The 17,526-nt window shown below is 49.7% G+C and overlaps 4 protein-coding genes across 4 annotated transcripts; 1 reads left to right on the top strand and 3 right to left on the bottom strand.

Annotated features, from left to right (window-relative positions):
- Positions 1 to 195: 195 nt before the first annotated feature.
- On the bottom strand, positions 196 to 3,439 carry BKA67DRAFT_544652 (uncharacterized protein). Its single transcript, XM_046101281.1, has 8 exons — positions 3,307 to 3,439; positions 2,732 to 2,914; positions 2,511 to 2,655; positions 1,494 to 1,966; positions 1,114 to 1,444; positions 861 to 1,064; positions 661 to 802; positions 196 to 583 (listed from the first exon to the last, which is right to left on the bottom strand). Exons 1-8 carry the CDS (start codon positions 3,317 to 3,319, stop codon positions 527 to 529), a joined length of 1,548 nt encoding a protein of 515 aa, XP_045963634.1. The 5' UTR covers positions 3,320 to 3,439; the 3' UTR covers positions 196 to 526.
- Positions 3,440 to 3,838: 399 nt separating this feature from the next.
- Positions 3,839 to 5,679, bottom strand: BKA67DRAFT_544649 (CobW/HypB/UreG). Its single transcript, XM_046101280.1, has 5 exons — positions 5,319 to 5,679; positions 5,169 to 5,264; positions 5,019 to 5,115; positions 4,466 to 4,964; positions 3,839 to 4,416 (listed from the first exon to the last, which is right to left on the bottom strand). Exons 1-5 carry the CDS (start codon positions 5,425 to 5,427, stop codon positions 4,078 to 4,080), a joined length of 1,140 nt encoding a protein of 379 aa, XP_045963633.1. The 5' UTR covers positions 5,428 to 5,679; the 3' UTR covers positions 3,839 to 4,077.
- A 431-nt stretch (positions 5,680 to 6,110) lies between these two features.
- Positions 6,111 to 7,630, top strand: BKA67DRAFT_652731 (Mob1/phocein; the record flags this gene model as incomplete). Its single annotated transcript, XM_046106215.1, has 2 exons — positions 6,111 to 6,314; positions 6,377 to 7,630. The coding sequence occupies 2 exons, from the start codon at positions 6,111 to 6,113 to the stop codon at positions 7,628 to 7,630; spliced, it is 1,458 nt and encodes a 485-aa protein (XP_045963632.1).
- A 2,287-nt stretch (positions 7,631 to 9,917) lies between these two features.
- On the bottom strand, positions 9,918 to 12,950 carry BKA67DRAFT_15875 (uncharacterized protein). The gene is made up of 5 exons (XM_046095154.1): positions 12,245 to 12,950; positions 12,167 to 12,194; positions 11,375 to 12,111; positions 10,519 to 11,324; positions 9,918 to 10,397 (listed from the first exon to the last, which is right to left on the bottom strand). Exons 1-5 carry the CDS (start codon positions 12,542 to 12,544, stop codon positions 10,118 to 10,120), a joined length of 2,151 nt encoding a protein of 716 aa, XP_045963631.1. The 5' UTR covers positions 12,545 to 12,950; the 3' UTR covers positions 9,918 to 10,117.
- Positions 12,951 to 17,526: the final 4,576 nt, after the last annotated feature.

Raw genomic sequence — 17,526 nt, 5'->3', positions numbered from 1 at the left:
CTGGCGCGTCGCCCGAAACACCTGAATTGTGTGCACGGACCATCATCTGTGCAAGGTGCAAGCGCCTCCCCTCTCCCTTTCAGACAATCGTCATCGGTTATACTTTTGTGGATCTACTACGTATGGGCAGCACTCCGTACCGTAGTACTGGCGAAGGCTAGCGCAGCAGCACTCGGAGATGTCTCACTTCCAGCACGGGATGGTATCGACAGCCAAACAAATAAATAAAACTGCACGCATTGCAAAGTTAGGACATGTCAAAAGCACACAACTTGTCTGTTCTTGCTCAAGGTTTTTCTTTTTGATTGGACCTCAAGAGTGCCTTGCTTGCCTGTTCCGGCTGTAACAAGTATTGCCACCTAAACCTGACCGTCTACCAGAACCTTGCAAACGAAGCCAGCCCCCCGTCATCATCATCATTCATATTCCTCCGGTGTACTGTATGAATACTCCAATGGCGAGACGCCAATTCGTTACAAAGCTCCAACGCCGGGTTTCCCCCCTTGACACGGTGGCATCGCACCTGTTATGAGGCGCCATTCACTACCGTCTCCAGTTCCGCGTAGACCAAAACTAACTCCTTCTGCAGCACGAGGTCAGTCCAAGTATAGTATAAAGACGAGGCATTCGAGCCATTCGAGCCATTCGGGGAGAACTTACGCGAGCCTTGCCCCACATGCTGGTATCCCAAACTATGTAGTATCCCTGCTCGTGTTGTGGACTGAGAGTGCGAGGCGTCATGGTTTCGTCCTTTGTCAACCAGATCTGTAGTCGCTTGTGCCATCTCCAGTTACGGTTGTTCCTAGCAACTGATAAGTACAGTACTAGTGGCCAAGCACGGCCAGGAAAAATTAACTCACAACTCCGCTGCAGCCAGGTGTTGCTTGATATCGCCTGGGCAGCTGTAAAATATCCACATCAAGGTCTCTTCATTGAAGCTTTGAATCTTGTTCTCCAAGGGTTGAACATTGGTTACGTTGTAGCACTCTGGGAGTTTGAAGCTTGGGATAGCTGGCCGCGGGGGTGTGTCGTTGAATAACGAGTAGATTTGTGTTGATATTGGCCTGTAGGTTGTCAACAAGGAAGACCATCAATGGGGAAGTGCCGACTTACTCGTTGGACTGGAGATTCAAGCCGAAATGGCTTGGATCTACGCCCGTCACAGCACTAGTGTAGTCCTGATAATTGTTCATCAGTGTCCGTAAGCCCTTGATACCCCATTTGTCAAGCGGTGGCATTCCAGCTAACGGGTCGTGTACGGCCGAAGACTGGCTGTCTTGGTCGCTCTCCTTTCCGCTTGGAATCTCGTTGCCAATGGCACCCAATGCAAGTCGACCTTCAGGTGCCTCTTGTGCGGATGACGGCGACGCTACACTATCTTGCCGAAAGCCCGGTGGCTTTTGACGTGGTTCGTCGCTACCGATTGCACTTCTGATCGAGGAACCTAGTATCAGGTTAGCGGTAGCCCATACATACTACTACAACAGGCTCACCAGGCGCACCAGTATCGGGAGATCGCGTCTCGTTTGCCCGGGTATTCGCGGACAGGGCATTCAAGAGACCATTGCCAGCTCTGCTACCTGAAAGTGAAGACCCGGGGCTCGACTGGGCTCCGAAACCGAGTTGAGACATCAAGTTGGACCCGCGTTCTTGTCCAATGTCGCCATTTCTGTTTCGAAAATCGTTGCCATTGCTGTTATTCAGAGGGGGGAAGTCATCTATGCTGCCTGGTTGCGGCCGTGATGCTTGGCCTGCGTTGCCGGAGCCCCCAAAACGGAAAGATTCCTGATTGGAGGCAATCCGCGATGGTGCCGAGAACATGTCGTCCTGTTGACCCTGCTGAGAAGATAGAGGGGTTGGCTGATTCCGTTGTATAGGGCCGACGTTCCTACTTCCTGCTGTCGACCATAAGGAAGAGTGATTGGCGGAAGGAAGCTGAGAGTTATTAGACAGAGATGGGAATTCCCTAAGTTTGTAGATGTCAGTTGGTTTCCACAAAAATCTTGTATATCATATGCTATCAGTTCAGGGAAATGAATAAGTGAGGACAGCTGAGATGATGAAATGAAAATCGGTTTGGCGGGCAGCGTTCATGGCGTGACTTGTGCAAACGGCGAGCGACAGAAAAAAATATTGAAAGAAAAGAAAGAAAAAAAGACTTGAAATACCCCTTCGCTACAGCAGCATACGGAACACCACTGGATGAATCCGCACGAGCTTCCGAATCGGTCCTCGCCTGATCCATCATCTGCCGGCGCTTAACAAGCCGCTTCTCCTTGACTGTTACCGACTCCCAAAGAGGTGCCATTTTCCTCGGCAGCGATGAGGACGTGCTTGATAGACGTCCCACGCTCAGAAGGGGGAAACAAATAGAGATGAAGGTGTCTCAAAACTCTATGCAGTTGGCCGCTGCAAGGTTGTGTGGTGTGGTTGTGGTTGTAGTAGCAGCTTTTGGATGCCAGGTGGTCAAGTAGGCCGCAGGATAAGATATAATGAAGACATCGACCTACGATAAATCAAGTGGTGTTGCCGGTGAAGATCCGCCCAGGCTTTGTGCGAAACTAAGATTTCCTCCCAGTGGTCTCGACGAATTCTGGAGTCCTGCACCGCTCATAGGCACGTTTGCGCCAAACGCCCACCCACTACCGTTATTCGCTACAATCCAGACACCTCATCAGCCACGGGTCCTCCAAGAAAAATATGTACTTTACGTCCGCTTTATCAACCATACCTAGTTTTCCGTTTGGTAATCGGTTCGATACTGTTCTGCTCGGTTGTTGTTGCTGTTGTTGCTGTTGCTGCTGCTGCTGCTGCTGCTGCTGCTGCTGCTGCTGCTGCTGCTGTTGCTGTTGTTGTTGCTGTTGTTGGCCACCAAATCCAGATGGCATCCCTCTCAGGGTTTGTGGTACTGCGCCTGGAATAGATACCATTAGCCAACGCTTTAACGCCTTAGATGCGCTGGGGATGCAGAGATTGTGTCCTTGGCAGACGTGTATAGGCGCAAAGTACATGGATATCGGGGTAGAAGATCTGGGCGATGCGGCTTCGGTCGCGAGTGGAAGGCTGGCAACTAGACCCGGGACAAGGCTGAGACAGTGGTATGACCCAGCTTCACCACAGGTACATGACACCCAGGGTTCCAATTATCGGACGACAGAGTCGCACATGTTCGTTCAAGACATGGGCGAGTTCGAGGGGCCACAAACGGCGTCGTGGGACTCGCGCGAAGAAACACAGTCGTCGGGTCGTGGAAGGCAAACAGAACAGCGGGGCACACGAGGCAGGATATGGGAGGGTGAGGACTACCTGGTCGATTCATAGTTGACTCAAGGGGTCACCGGGTATGTTCCAACGCTATCGGGAGCTCGAGGGATCGTCTCGGGGCAGTGTGCGTTGGCTATGATGCTCTCAATGATATCTACTTCTGCGAAATGGCATGGAGAATGCAGCTTCGCGGTCGCAGTCAAGTTTTACTGGGGTCAGCGGCCACAACCGTGTTAGTGCTTCTGCTGTGGGAGCATAGCCTTGGCCATGGCAATTTGATCCGTGCACATGGCAGGAACAAGGGAGCCCTCTAATACCCTCCATGTAACCTCTACGATGTCAGGCTAGCCGCCAAAAGTAGCCTCTTAAAAGTAGCCTCTAGCCTGCCTAATGCCTGGGCATGTACGTACATGGTATGTACGGAGCAAACTTTAGGGACAGTAGGTACTCATCATGCTCACGACCTGCATTGGCAATTTGGGGGCGCCTTCTGGAGGAGGACAGCGGATTGGATCGCCTACTGGCAGACTAAGTTCCCCCCACAACTTTGCTTTGAATCCAGTGGGACGTGAAGTCTTTGCGGTAGCTGGAGGTTAACGTATGCATCTAAAAAGAATTTACAAAAGAAATTTAAGAAAAGAAAATTGAAATTTAAAGCCCCCATTATTGCTGCATGCAATATATCTGCATATCTACCATATACATACATATACATACACTCATACAATCCACGTAGCGCTTCGCGGGTCAGTGCTTGTTAACCAATGGCCACTATGATCGGCTGCAAGATGCTCTTCACAACGCGTGACGTCGCTATAATTTGATGCTATCCAGGAAGCTCTTCTCTAAGTCTAGTATCTGTAAGTGTCTGCCAATAAGCACAATCTTACCGGACTGGTGGGAAATTGGGCTGGCATCTCCTTTTGGCGCGTCGAATATCTCAAAAATCTCTCTCACGCCTTGAACCATCTTCACATCCCCGTTATCGAAACTTAGCCGGGCTTTCATGCGATGAAGCTCCAGGGGCGTGCTTTGGCTCGTCTCAACACCTGGCAATTGACCTTCCCACAGGACGGACCGCAGCCATCCATCAACTTTCTCAAGCTGTTCTGGTGCCAGTAGAGGTACATCAATGGCAATGGTCGAGATTGTCTATCATGAGTTAGTCTCTCTGTACTTGAGTTTTCTGATCTTGACAAACCGGATCCAAGTGGCTATGGCCCTTCCCAGCAGTGTCCAGTCTGTCAACCTGATCATAAGCGTGCAGGTCGAGAAGAAAGCCTTCCAGATCGGGCACAGCACTCTGCGAGGTAACGTGAAGCTTTGCCAGGCCATTGATTGCCTGTATGCGCGCCTTCACCTTGTCGAGTTGTTCAGCATCGACCAAGTCCGACTTGTTGATGACTATCACGTCTGCATGTGAAATCTGCACGTGTGCTGTTGTCATCAAAGGGCCATGGTCCTGATGTTCTTCATGGCCGTCAATCTTGCCAGCAGGATCGTCAAGGCTGCGCAGGATGTTCTTGGCGTCCACCAATGTCACGATTCCGTCAAGATAGATGGTGCTTCCCAGGCCGTCATCCACCCAAAACAGAGGGGCGAGGTTTCCTGGGTCGGCCAGACCTGTCGTTTCCAGAAGGATGTAATCAAACGCTCCTTTCTTCTCCATCAGAGACTCTATGGCGTTCACACCAGTATCCCTACACTCGGATATCAGAACACGGGGTTGGAAGAGGCTTGGCAGATTTTAGTACTTGACTGAGCAGCAAATGCAGCCGTTGCCTACTTCGAGCCATTCTTCGACCTGCTCGTCCCCCTTGTTGACTGTGAGCGACTTTTCGATGTCAAGAGCTGTAAGTGTGTATCAGTCTCCGACTGTGTAATTGAAGGGCGGAATGTCATACAGTCACCAAACTCATTCATGATGACAGCAATTTTCTTGCCATGTTGGGCTGTCAAGATATAATTGAGCAAGGTGGTTTTCCCCGCTCCGAGATAGCCTAAGAGACAGTCAGATTGCTGTCAGGTATGAGGCTTTCCAATATGGGGCCTACCCGTGACGATGGTGATGGGCACTTTGACAGGCTTCTCCGGAGCGGCTTCTGTGTGCCCACCCTGGCCAGTCTCGACTAGCTCCGGCGGCATATCATCTTCAAAGTCCATGGTGTGACGAATCCCGGAAGGGCGTGACTTTATACAGTCGGGCCGTGCTATTGCTCTGGTGTCTCGCAGAAAAACTGCAATTAGATTCTGATCATGGATGATTTATGGGCGATGTTTGCATTATTTAGCCACTCAAAGGCTCCATACTGAACTTGTCGGCAGCAGAAATAACAAGCCCGTTTACGTACATGTACATGGGGGCGCTTGGGCTGATGCAGTGCATAATTACAAGATTTGTGCATAATTACATACCATGGTGTGTACTAACTATAAGTTATTGTAATACTAATACGCATGGATACCTCAAAGGATCAGATTAATCTCCTTAGTCGGGACAAGGATATAAGCTCCTCGCGCGTTCCCCAGCCGCCCGCAAAAGCTTCAGCGGAATGGCAGGCTTTCTTTTGGATCCGCTGTAGCGACTAACCTTAATCAGGTATCCAAACAATGAAGAAAGCGTCGTGATCCAACAGCGGTACTGTAACGGTTATCAACAAGCAGACAGCATCTTGTCGCTTTTCGCCTTTCGCCTTTCGCCTTTCGCCTTCCGCCCACTCATCAAGCAGCACGTCGACCACGAGATCGGGAGTCGACCACTGGACGGGGACTCACATTTCACAGAGGGCCTTAGAAGCACGGCACACATAACGGCACATAAGACGACACAAGACATCGTAACCAACATGTCCCTTCCTCCGAGCTCTCCACGGCTCCCAAGCCCGCCACCTCCCGCTGAGGATCAGATCGGTCCCAACTCCCCTGGTCTCGACACGCAAGCCGGCCAGATGGACCAAAGCATTGTCGACACAAACTCCAAGAGGCGCATACATCCAGGCACCAGAGCCGAGGACATGGCAGCTGGTCCGCCCCTCGTCCCTCTCAACGAGGTGCGCATGCTCCCCTTTTGCCCTGCTTGCCATTCAGTCGCTAACGGACCGCATGACTGTAGCTCGACTCGGCTTTCCAGCTTCAGGAGCACCTTGCTGCTCTCCACCACCACTACACAAACTCGAATACAACACCGATCACCCGCCAAACTGCCTCGCAGCTGGCTACACCTCCCCAGAGCATCGACGACACCTTATGGCTCTATGAGCTCTGTCGCTTTCTTATCGAGCAGTGTAACAAGCTGATAGTGGGCTTCTTCAACGACACCCCGCCGTGTTCTCAGGTTACATGTCCTGAAATGCGTGCTTCCGAATGGCAGTTTCTCTGCGCTGTGCACGACCAACCAAAGAGCTGCTGTGCCATCGACTACTGCTGCCATACTTTGGACTGGGCCGCCAACGTCGTCACCAATCCCAAGATCTTCCCGAGTCGTTTCACCGTCCTGAACGAGGGGCACGATAGTAACGCTGTCAAGAAGAACCTCGTTAATATCTTTCGGAGACTACATCGCATTTTCGCACATGCCTGGTTCCAACACAGGGGCGTCTTCTGGAACATTGAATCCCAGTCAGGGCTCTACGTTTTCTTCAAACGCGTATGCGACTTGAACAACCTTTTGCCCGCCGAGAACTACAAGCTTCCACCCGAGGCCGAGGGGTTGGACCCTGCCGACAAGGAGGATAGTCAGCCAAAGGTCACTGCTATCGCCAGGCCGCCTTCGCGTGAGAATGCCCACGAAGATGATGATCGTAATGGTAGTCTCCACGCAAGACGCAGCAATACGACGAGACATGCCAGCAGACCCTCTATCAACAGCTCAATCACCACCGTCACCGAAGAACAAGAAGACGAGCATTCTGAAATCAACAACAGACTAAGGGGCATCCACATATCGGCCCCCGAGACGGTAGAAGAAGAGGCAGGAGTAGAAGTGCCCGTCATCGTGGAAGGACAGGTGCTGCATGAGAATGCGCCGGCGTCTCCTCAACGCCAACATGAGCCTCGGGTTGATGTCCAGGAACTAACCCCAGAGGAGCCGGACACGCCAGAGATCGGGCAGCAGTCCGAGGACACTTTGGAAAGCAATGATGTACCTGCTTTCGAGCACGAGAAAGCCTTAGGGCCAAACGGTAAAGCAGAAGGTGAAACTACAGCGCCTGCTGATGACTCTAGCGTGACGTCTTCCTCGCAGTCTAAGAATCTTGCAGTAGACGGCGCAGTAGATACGTCTGAAACTGCTTCGGACCCAGATTCTCATGAGACTGTGGAAAAGCCCATGGATTCAGACGCTACGCTAGCAGACGAGGAATCTTAGAGTGGCCCACACAATTTTAAGTAAGGCGAGAAACTCGAAACGTACATCTGAAAAGAATGTTCTTGTTGATAGCTACAGAGTTTAACATGCGAAAGCTGCTGCAAGAATCAAAGAAACATCTGTCACCGTTTGGGAGGCTTGGATAATGAGAGAGATGCACCACCCTTTAGAGGATTGGTGACAGAGAACTCGGGGGGGGGGGGGTTGGACGACCTAGTCGCTAACAAGGAGGCCGCTGAAGCTGAATATGGTAATGACCATGCAACGAAACTCGATGTGGAATTCGAGGAAATCAGCAGGCGTATGGAATTCGGAATGAATCTCGACGGAATCATCTGCCGTGTTGTTGGAATTAGTGAGGCCTTGCGTAATATACACTTCGGGATGGGGAACAACGACGATCAGAGCTGAAATGGTTGATACGCAGTCATGATAGCCATGAGCTGGCTCGCCATGGTAGTGTAACAGAATCATGTTACGGCTCAACCGGACGAGACTTTAGGAAGTAGCAGGTTTTTGCTACAAGCATTAGGCCATCAACGCTGCAACTGATAGGGATTACAGTGGAGGGAAACGCAGGATGAGGAAAAGGTTATGAATTCATTATTCAAGATCTGGCAAGCGAGCATTTCCAACCACATTATATAGTATGTGGCCAAGCTTTGGGAAAAGACCGCGTTGCTTTAGACTGGTGGTCACTACATAAAGTCATCGCAACAGATATGCTCATGTTCAGAAGGCATTCCTCACGTTTGATAAGTTGTGCTTGCTTGGTGCGTATTTGCTGGCAAAATCCAATTCTGAACTTCATATAGGAGATAGAGATCGCATGCACGGTGTGCTCACTCGAGTTGTTGCGCATGTCACGGCGACCTACATCAAAACATGTCACATGGCCTGAGCAGAGTCAAAGCCGCGGAATGCTGAGTGTTCACACGATTCCTGGTTCGTGAGTATTAGTTTTAGTCAATATGGCAGAGCATCTCCAACGGGAGTTACTGCGCCAATCGCTCCGGCGCAGATCTAGTAACCTCTTTCCTACGGTTCACAAAAGCTTCAAATTTGTAATCGCGTACCAGACGTCACGACCAGAAGTATCGCGTTTGGCCATTCTTACGTTCTAGGATGGTTTCTCTCCGGCGTTTTCTTTACATCACTCGTATCGCGTACTCGTCGCGTCGGGTGGCATGAGAGATAATGACATTAACATTGAAGACAATACAAGTTATTTTGTACAGAATAGTAACCTATGTGTTCGTATATTTATAGGTGGTCCCAAGACCGAGGCTTTGAAAGTCTCTTTCCTTCCTTTTTTACCCCCGCCCTATGCAGATCTACCGCAATTCGCCGTACTTCTTCTCGTGTGAGTCTAGTGCCGACGAGCTCCTGTTTTTTTTTTTTTTTTGGGTACCTCGAAGGTCTTGGAATATGCTTTGGTCTTCGGTTTCCAGCCGTCTAACTCTATCTATTCGTGTCAGGTATAAAATCGTCCGTGTTTTAAAGCGTAGACTCTCTTCGCGTGATTTGTCTGGTACGCAGCACCAAGCAGATAGTTGTAGTGTGTCCAAGCAACCGTCGTTTTGTCATCGATTCGAAAGCACAATATGGCTTGAAGTACAATGGGCATCCAGTGTACTCGCATCATTCGATCGCATGCTCTGTACTGAGATATGAGACTCCACCTGTTTCAAAAAGGTATTTGCAGTACAATGTGTGGTACTAGCAGCTGTATAACAGCTTTGTGTAACAGTACCAGCACCCAGATATTTGACATATTGCGCCGACCAATTCGATCCTGCAGCAAAACACCTTCACATTTCAGGATGAGCCACTGCTGTCGTGTTGTGCGGCATTGGACCGTTCTTCCGTCATCCTGGCTGCCTGGCATGCAAAGTCGGCAAACTGAGGCCAAGCCGTTGCATCATATAAATGATCTGCCCTCCTTGATTACCTAACCCGGCCCGCCACGGCTGCAACACAACACCCTTTACGTTACAACCCGTCCGTTTCTGCATAATCCGTCCGATCTTCAAGTGACGGTGGCAGAGGGACAAAAAGAACCGTTTCCCAGGCCGGTGTATTGGCATATTTGTAATTTGTAGAATCCATGGAATCAAAGGGTCGTGAACGGTCCCAAAGCGGTACCCCTGCTCGATTATGGATGGAACCCTGATTCTCGGCTGGGTCCCGATCCGGGGCCGGCGGCGCGGCGGCTGTCGACAAGTTATGTCTCAAGACCCCTGACAGTGCCGTAGATGCCTTGCAAGTTTCGAAGTATAACAAAACTTTGTGTCCAACTGTTCCAAAATTGGCTGTAATCGAAGCGACTAATCCCGTGCATCGATCTCTCAGATTTCCATACTATTTTTGACATACAATCGATGGCTTCACGATCCTCATGTCTTCTTTGACTATGCAGAACCTGATAACCCAGGCGATCCGAAGTGGGCCATGGTTACATATAACCTTTGTAGGCTGGGCTTGTCTCTAACTCATAACGTTCTTGCCTTTCCTGGGAGGGGATGGTTCGAGGGGAGATGAACTATCGTCGCGGCTGCCTAGACCCATCTTTGCAAAGATTGAACTCATTTCCCGGAGATTTTCTGTCTGCTCAGAGACCGGGTTCGCATTACGCTCGTCTGCGAAAGAACGGATGTTTCGCACGATAGGAGTCAGCCCCTCGTCATTTGGGAGCCACCAGTGCACACAGGACGGATCTTGGAAGATTTGAGAGAATCGTGACCGCATAGTAAGCGGAAACACGTATCTACAGTTGCAAAAAGTTAGCTAGAAATTTTTTTTTCGATTTTCTTCTTCAGATGCGAATTGTGCGTGATCAAACTCGGGACTTCCAAGCTGTTGGGTTATATACGCAGAAATAGACTTACCCTAAAGCTTCAATGGCCGCAAACTTCTGCCTCATCCATAGCTGATGTTTACTATCCTTCGGAAGGAACAGCGTACCAATAGCTAGACCAGACTGGAGTATGATCAAAGCACCGCGCGGCGCGAAAGGCCATCTTGAAACGGTTTCGAAGATTTGACAAATTTCATATCCCAATTCTCGCAACTCCTTCGACGGTTCCTGCTGCAATGCAAAGGCTTCCTGGGTCTTATGCATGACAAGGATAGAACGCCATATAGAAAGCAGAATGGTGGTTGAGAAGAATGGCGGACGATAGAGAAACCGGCATTCGTAAGGGTCGACAATATCGTCGTCGGTCAAGGGCTTCCGGTGCTCGAAATTAGTCACGAGGTGATCCTGGTCACACAACTCGTGATCCTTAACAAGTTTTGCCTTCCAGTCTCTCAGTCGTCCCTCAAGACGCTGATGCTCCAAGGAGAAGTCTGCGCCAGAAATCTCACCTCGACCACCCTGAGCATAAAGAAGTGACATATCCACTGTTATCAGATTCATTGCCGAGGAGTAGAGCTCGAATTTCAAGTCCACATCACTCCCCTCGTTTGCCAGTTGATTCTCAAAAAAACTTAATATTGTCGAAAACCAATCGCGGGGGAGACGCGTTTCAAATCCACCGAGCATTCCAACAAACACATCGAATCTAACATACCAAGATAAGAGTGTTCGAGTAACATACGATTGCATTGCTGTTTGTGGCGTAAACAGTGTTGTGAGTATCTGCAAGGCGGCCTTCTGATGGCCCATCAGACTAACCCAATCACCAAAATATTCCTGCTTCAAGTCAGCCGGTAGTTTTGCAATTTTGTTCCAGTTTACCATACCTCGATAGTGGCAAGTTGGAGAATGGTGAGTAAAGTAGCGGTGTTCTGTTTCTCTTTCTTCCTGAAAGAAGCCAAGAGTAGGGTGACACTCTTGTTGTAGTATTTTAGAAAATCCTGTATTTGGCCTTTTGGGTTTTGGATCGTATAATGGTACGCAGAAAAACCCACGACTGCATACAGCAACGCGTCATTGCCCTGTCTAACTGCCGTGCCTGGCAAGAAAGTTCTGAAGAAGTCTTCTGGATCAACAACCAGGCCATAGTTGTAGTAAGAAATATTCTCGCAATAATAGTCCAGGAAAAACCGGAGATCTGGTGAAAGATGAGACCAATCTAGTGGTCCTGGTTGGATGGAAGGATCTGACGCCCGAAACGGTGCTATGAACCCAGTACTTGTGCCCGTTGAAAGGGATGGAGACGAGCTTTTAGTCCCGTCTGCGGACGGCGTTTCGGAATCGTAGCGCGTACTCGCTTTGGGCAATGTTGAGGTCGAGGCAGCACTTGCTCGCCTAAATGATGAGTAGATATGCCTGGGTGAGTCCTCCGTAGGTTCGTCCTCATCTTGGATTGACTCTAGCTTTGTGTCCCGCTCCGCTTCGTCGTCGTCGTCATCATCTTCCGGTGTATGCCCGGGACTCTCTGTCTGTCCCGAGCTTGTTCCATCCTTGGGCGCCGAATCAGAAGATTTGCTGTTTGATATCTCGGGATACACGCATTCTCGTTTGCCCTTTCGGCACCCTAATATCTGACATTAATATAAGCTCAAATTTGTGGTCATGAAAGATACACATACTTTCGCATGTGGGATGTGTTTCATCGCACTGTATACCGTTTAGCATTGTCAGACTTAATAAGGCAGAGAAAAGCTTACCTTAACACGTCTACTCCGACATGTGTAGCACCCAGACCTTGTTCGACGATGCTTCACATGATCTATACCTGGCGCGGATTTCCTTCGACTCCGAGAGTGTTGAGGCTTTGGAGGTTGAAACATGATAGGATCTGGGAATCCGGTGACGTAGCCTAAGCTTTCGTAGGGATTGATTATAGGCATCTCGCTGCCATCCAGTTGCATTTGGGGGTTGTGGATATACGAATGGGCATCCTGGGATCCTGGACTCGTTTCCTCTCCCGAGCCGCCGGGGACGTAGTGTTGATAGAAACCATCCATTGGATTTCGAAGCTTTGACACTTTCCAATGAGAGAAACCTTTTGTTACTTGAACCCGTACAATTTTCGTTCCAAGCGATACTTTCAAGCTGCGGGCGGTTGACCATACCTTTGTTGAAAGAACAACAGAGAAGGTTGTTCTATATCATTACACGACTGATGAAAACCTCAGAGTATTGATCTGTTAGAGTTCCAGCACAACGTGGTTGGAATGTTAGCGAACTGTAGAGTAGTGACTGTTCGAGGCAGTCGGCAAACGTTGTTTGTAGGAAAAGACACTGTTTTGTCTTGTGAAGTAGTAGTGGACTACAATGAAGGCGGTTCCAGCGGGAAGTGCGATTTACCCCTGCTAGGCGTGAAGTCGGGATTTCTTCGACCAATGAGTACAACAACGCAACACTACGGATTCGCGCCACGAATGTTTGGCTGTAACAACCACGGTTAGATAGAGGAAAGAGTCCGGGCACAGATCGCTGACTATCAGGCGAGACGCACAAGGTAGATGTTCTTCCGCTAATTACGTCTGAGAATCCAAGGGCCACTCGTCCTGAATGCCAGTGATGCTAAAGAAGAATGATAAATGGCTCTCTGATACAGGTTTGACGCTGATTGTGATGCATGTGCGCTTGATGTTGTGGGGCTATCCAGGGCTCTTGTTGTATGTATATGTTGTGCCTGTTATTAAAGTCAAGGCTTCTCTCGTAACTTAGAAGACAACCTCGGGGATCTGCTGACGGGATGGCTGCCACAGCGGGGCTTTCAGTAGATAGCTTGGAGTGGAGGATGTGAGGACCAGGTTCCACGGGTAGGCCAAATGGTTGGGTGCCGTATGTCTGACAGAAAGGTCGCCCTCCCGGTAACAATGGGTGGGTTTCAATGGTTAAGGAGTGACGGGCCCGGCCGGAACTCCCACCCTGTACTTTGTGGCAACCGAAACAGCTTGAACAGTTCTTTCTCGAAGAATAGAAGGAAGTTAGTTGTATCTGCCTGATTGGCGGGAGTGTCTGTATACGCGGATGCCGACTGATCCTAGTCCCAACGTTCTCCCCAAAGTCGTAACGGCTAACTCCCTAGAGATAGTCGTACAAGCAACGCCAACCCGTACAGGGGGTTTTCGTGGAGTAGGAGTCCGAAAGAGGTCGTTCGAGTTGTTGGAAAGAAAAGGAAGTAGAGTGGCTTCTAATGATACTGCTAGGTGGATTTCCGTAGAGCGATGAATAGTAGTCCCACTTAGACTCTCGTTCCGGGCTAATCGCTGAGCGCGCACAGTCTTACTCCTCTCACCAGGGAAATGTCAGATGGGCTGTAGTATCCAGGAACCGTCGACCAGGATTGACTCTTGCCTGAGGGAGCCAGATTGTGTACGTCAAGACGAGGGTGACCCCTGTCTCAAGAGCCCTATCAAGATAATTTCCCTTACTCTGCATAGATCGATGGGGTTGATGAAACTGATTGAATCAAGATTAAGGCGGGTAGACAAGCTCCACGAGATGGCGATGGCTGAAGTCACGATCCTGCGTTTGTATACCTAAGCATTGGCCAGGGCGTTCAGTAATCGGAGTAGCGGCGCGAATTCAGTTCTTCCGACAGGCAGGATGTCTACCTGGTGTTGCTGCAGGGAAGGCAAGCCCTAAAGAGTAGACCTTGCTCAACCAGGAATAGCTATATGTATGTACTGTATGGATGGGATGGGTGATGTGGTGGTGACCACCCGGGCGCCTTTACGGGTTTCCTTGGCACACAACCCCTTGTACCATATGTCTACACAGCAGACAGTCAAAGAATATTTGTTGCGGCTTGAAACCCAACACGCTGTCTGACGAACGCCTCGACCCGCAGGTACTTCTCATCGTCTGAAGATGTGATAAGGTCACGGCAAGCAAGACCAGGGTCCTCGTTAGCAGGGCCCAGGATTACAAGAAGCTCTTTGTGTGGTGGGGAAGTGCCAGACCGGGGCAGTCTTGCAGGGATCGCGAGAACTTGCAAGTTGCGAATTGCTCTCATGGGAGTTTGATCACCACTGACCAAAGGGAGTCGAAGGTAGCTGATTTTATGGCCATTGATTTGTAGTCCAGTGTGACAGGATGATTCCGCTATCGTTGATGGGCACGAAAGGCGTTCTGCTTCCTAGATGGCAAATTGACCTCTGGCCTCGATGTATGTAGAAAGCCAGCAGCACCAGTTGAATAGGTGGCGGCGCGAAAGATATGACACGCCCGTTCTGCGATTTGGAGCAAGATCAATTGTATGCAGTATGTACGCTCCAATCTGTCCTAAATCACTTTCACAATAGTGGTCCCCTGATTCCCGCAGCTGAACAAACCCCGCAGAATCTGATTACTTGGACAATTGAAGGCATAACACACATTTCAATAAAAAGGATTCGACTAGCCGTTCAAGGATGTTGCATTAGCCGCAGAAACCTTGGGAAGGGCATATGTGGGAGGCTTTCAAGGCGCCTTTTTTTTTTTAACCGCCAAGCCTGGCCCGATGGGGGTGTACCTTTTCCAACATGGAGACGGGAAAGCACAGACTAAAGTGAATGAGTGACATGACGATTGCAAGGGTTGAACAAATGAAAATACCGCCCCTCTGGTTGCTATACACAGTAGTTTGAAGAAGGTGGGATTGTGCAACGTGACGAGTACGCAGATCGATCTTCCCGACGTGGGAGAAATACTCAAAGGAGAAAAGCCTGAAAACCAGGGTCAAGCACTTGTAATTGCATTGTAGTTCTCTCCACTGTAGGCCAAAGATTTGGAGTGTCAGAAATTGGCATAGCAGTGTATGTCTGTCTATTCTGAAAGATGCTACATAAAGGCCCGCCGGATATCGGGTTAGGATGGAGTCTCTGAGATCCTAGCTCATTTGAGCTGAATGGAGATCGCTGCAACCAAAGTAAACACCCCCAGCGGCCAGAACGCGGCCAGACGCCAGAGCGCACGGCTCGTTGGATGACGATATGCTGGCTAGAAGTCCCCAAGAGTCGGAGCAGCGCCTCGACGAGGAAAGGTGCCGTCCATAACAAAGTAATGCAGTCATCCCAGTCCTTGCAGCAACATCAATCCACCAACCATGCTGTCGCTAAGGCTAACCCACCACCCGGCAGGAAAGCCGAGAAGAGACTATCGCTGCATGCCGCTCCAGTGAGTGGGGGAGAATTGCACAGTCAACCCCTGCAATGTACACAAGACGTTCTTGACGCCGATTGAAATCCGCACTGGTCTGTGGCTGGCTCTGCATATGTTCCCAGGAGTGGATGAAGGAAGACAAGATGAGATGAAAGGCTTATGATGGTATTTTGGAACGTGCTCTAGCTGTCTAGCCCGCAGCTTGACGCGGGCAGTTACACGTGGGACTGTGACCCTCAAATCTTCTCGGGTCTCTCCATGATTTAACCTTAACTGTGCTGACCAATGACGCGCTGGGTCTCAATCTCGACAGTGAGCAATCTTTGCAGAAAGTGGCGTAGTGAACGTCTCAAAGGTTGCAACACCCACGATTTGTGCTTCAAGTCTCCGACGTTCATCAGTTACTTCTACTTGTTTTAATTGTGTAGCTCACCGGCCGCTAAACGTGCACGTAGGCCTCGCAGCCGCATATTCAATATCGATCTGACTGCTGCATATGAGCCAAGTGGTCCCCCAGCGGCAAGCAGCGCCTATGTACGGTACCATAGGGTTGGGCGACAATGCATGCAGGTGAGCCATCACTAAATTACGAGGATACTATTTGCCCCTGCTCTGCTAGAGCCTTTTCATCGGAACCACCACAAGCTCTGAGAGATTGCACAAGTGAGGCTAGAGAACTGCGGCCGTTTCTGTCAACGTTGTGGCGTTCTGGAGCTACTGGATAGATTGCTTATGACAGATTGATCAGCGCGTGATGAGTGCGTCTTTTTTCAAACATGCTTGCGGCTCCAATAGCTGTGGACGGACCGTTTTGACTTCACGGGATTATGCCTGTCTTCTGCAAATCTGTACACATGCACCAGTGGACTATAGTACCCAATCCTCGAACTTCCGCGGCTTTACGGGTTACTGTGTACATTGTCGAATATTGGGTCCACAGCACTCTTAGGCCAGTACTGGATTTACATTTGAATACGGTAGTACGTACACACACACCTGAGTATTCAACTGTCATCGAAATGGCACTTCGGCGCACTACTCACGCCACAAGTTTCCAATGAGGAAAGATTTCAGACGGTCCTCAGTTCAGGGGGCTCTTGATCAGGTTGCAGTCTCGGTCATTGCACACAACGGCGGAAGTCTGACATTCAGCCTTCCCGGCCATCGTTCAAACCCTTCATTTCACGGCACGGAAACGGGGAGGTTTCAGAAGACCGTTCGGGCCTCTAACGTCGTAGATCCTAGCACTCCATCAAAGCCCATCTTGCTGACCCTAGCCTCATGTGGCGCACATAATATGACTCCTTGACGTGCGGAGACAGGCTCTAATGCGGTCAGCGGCCTGTAAGGGAAATTGCTTGGCCGTTATGGGCCAGTTTGCTGCTGTGCGAGAGGCGCGAATTATTTCTCGAGATAGAAACAGCAAGGAAAAGATCCACTCTAGCGCTCGGGGAAGTATTACAGCGGAATGCTATTGTAGATCGTGGCATACTTACGGTATCAAGACTGGTGACTTGAAATGCCCAGCTCCTGTTGATCTTTTGTTCGCATGTGACTACTGCACCTTGATGGCTATTCAAAGAAAGGGATAAAAAATTAAAAATAAATTATAAATAAATAAAAATAAAAAAGGAAAAAAGGCTTGATGCAGCCCAATCTGCAGTCAAATTAATTGCATGAACCACACTTAAAGAACTGAAGCTTAATGATATCGGACGAAGCCACCAAAATCAAAGTGGCAGTCCGGACAACGATATCCCTGGTTTATTCTTGGAAACGGGCATTCCCAAGCAGGCGGATATGCAAGTTCGAACCCTTGTCTTGATCATTACCCCTGTGCTGGTCTGTGCTG

This window comes from Truncatella angustata, assembly GCF_020726525.1.
Source record: "Truncatella angustata strain MPI-SDFR-AT-0073 chromosome Unknown BKA67scaffold_1, whole genome shotgun sequence".
NCBI lineage: Eukaryota > Fungi > Ascomycota > Sordariomycetes > Amphisphaeriales > Sporocadaceae > Truncatella > Truncatella angustata.
This window is presented reverse-complemented; position numbering and strand designations above follow the sequence as displayed.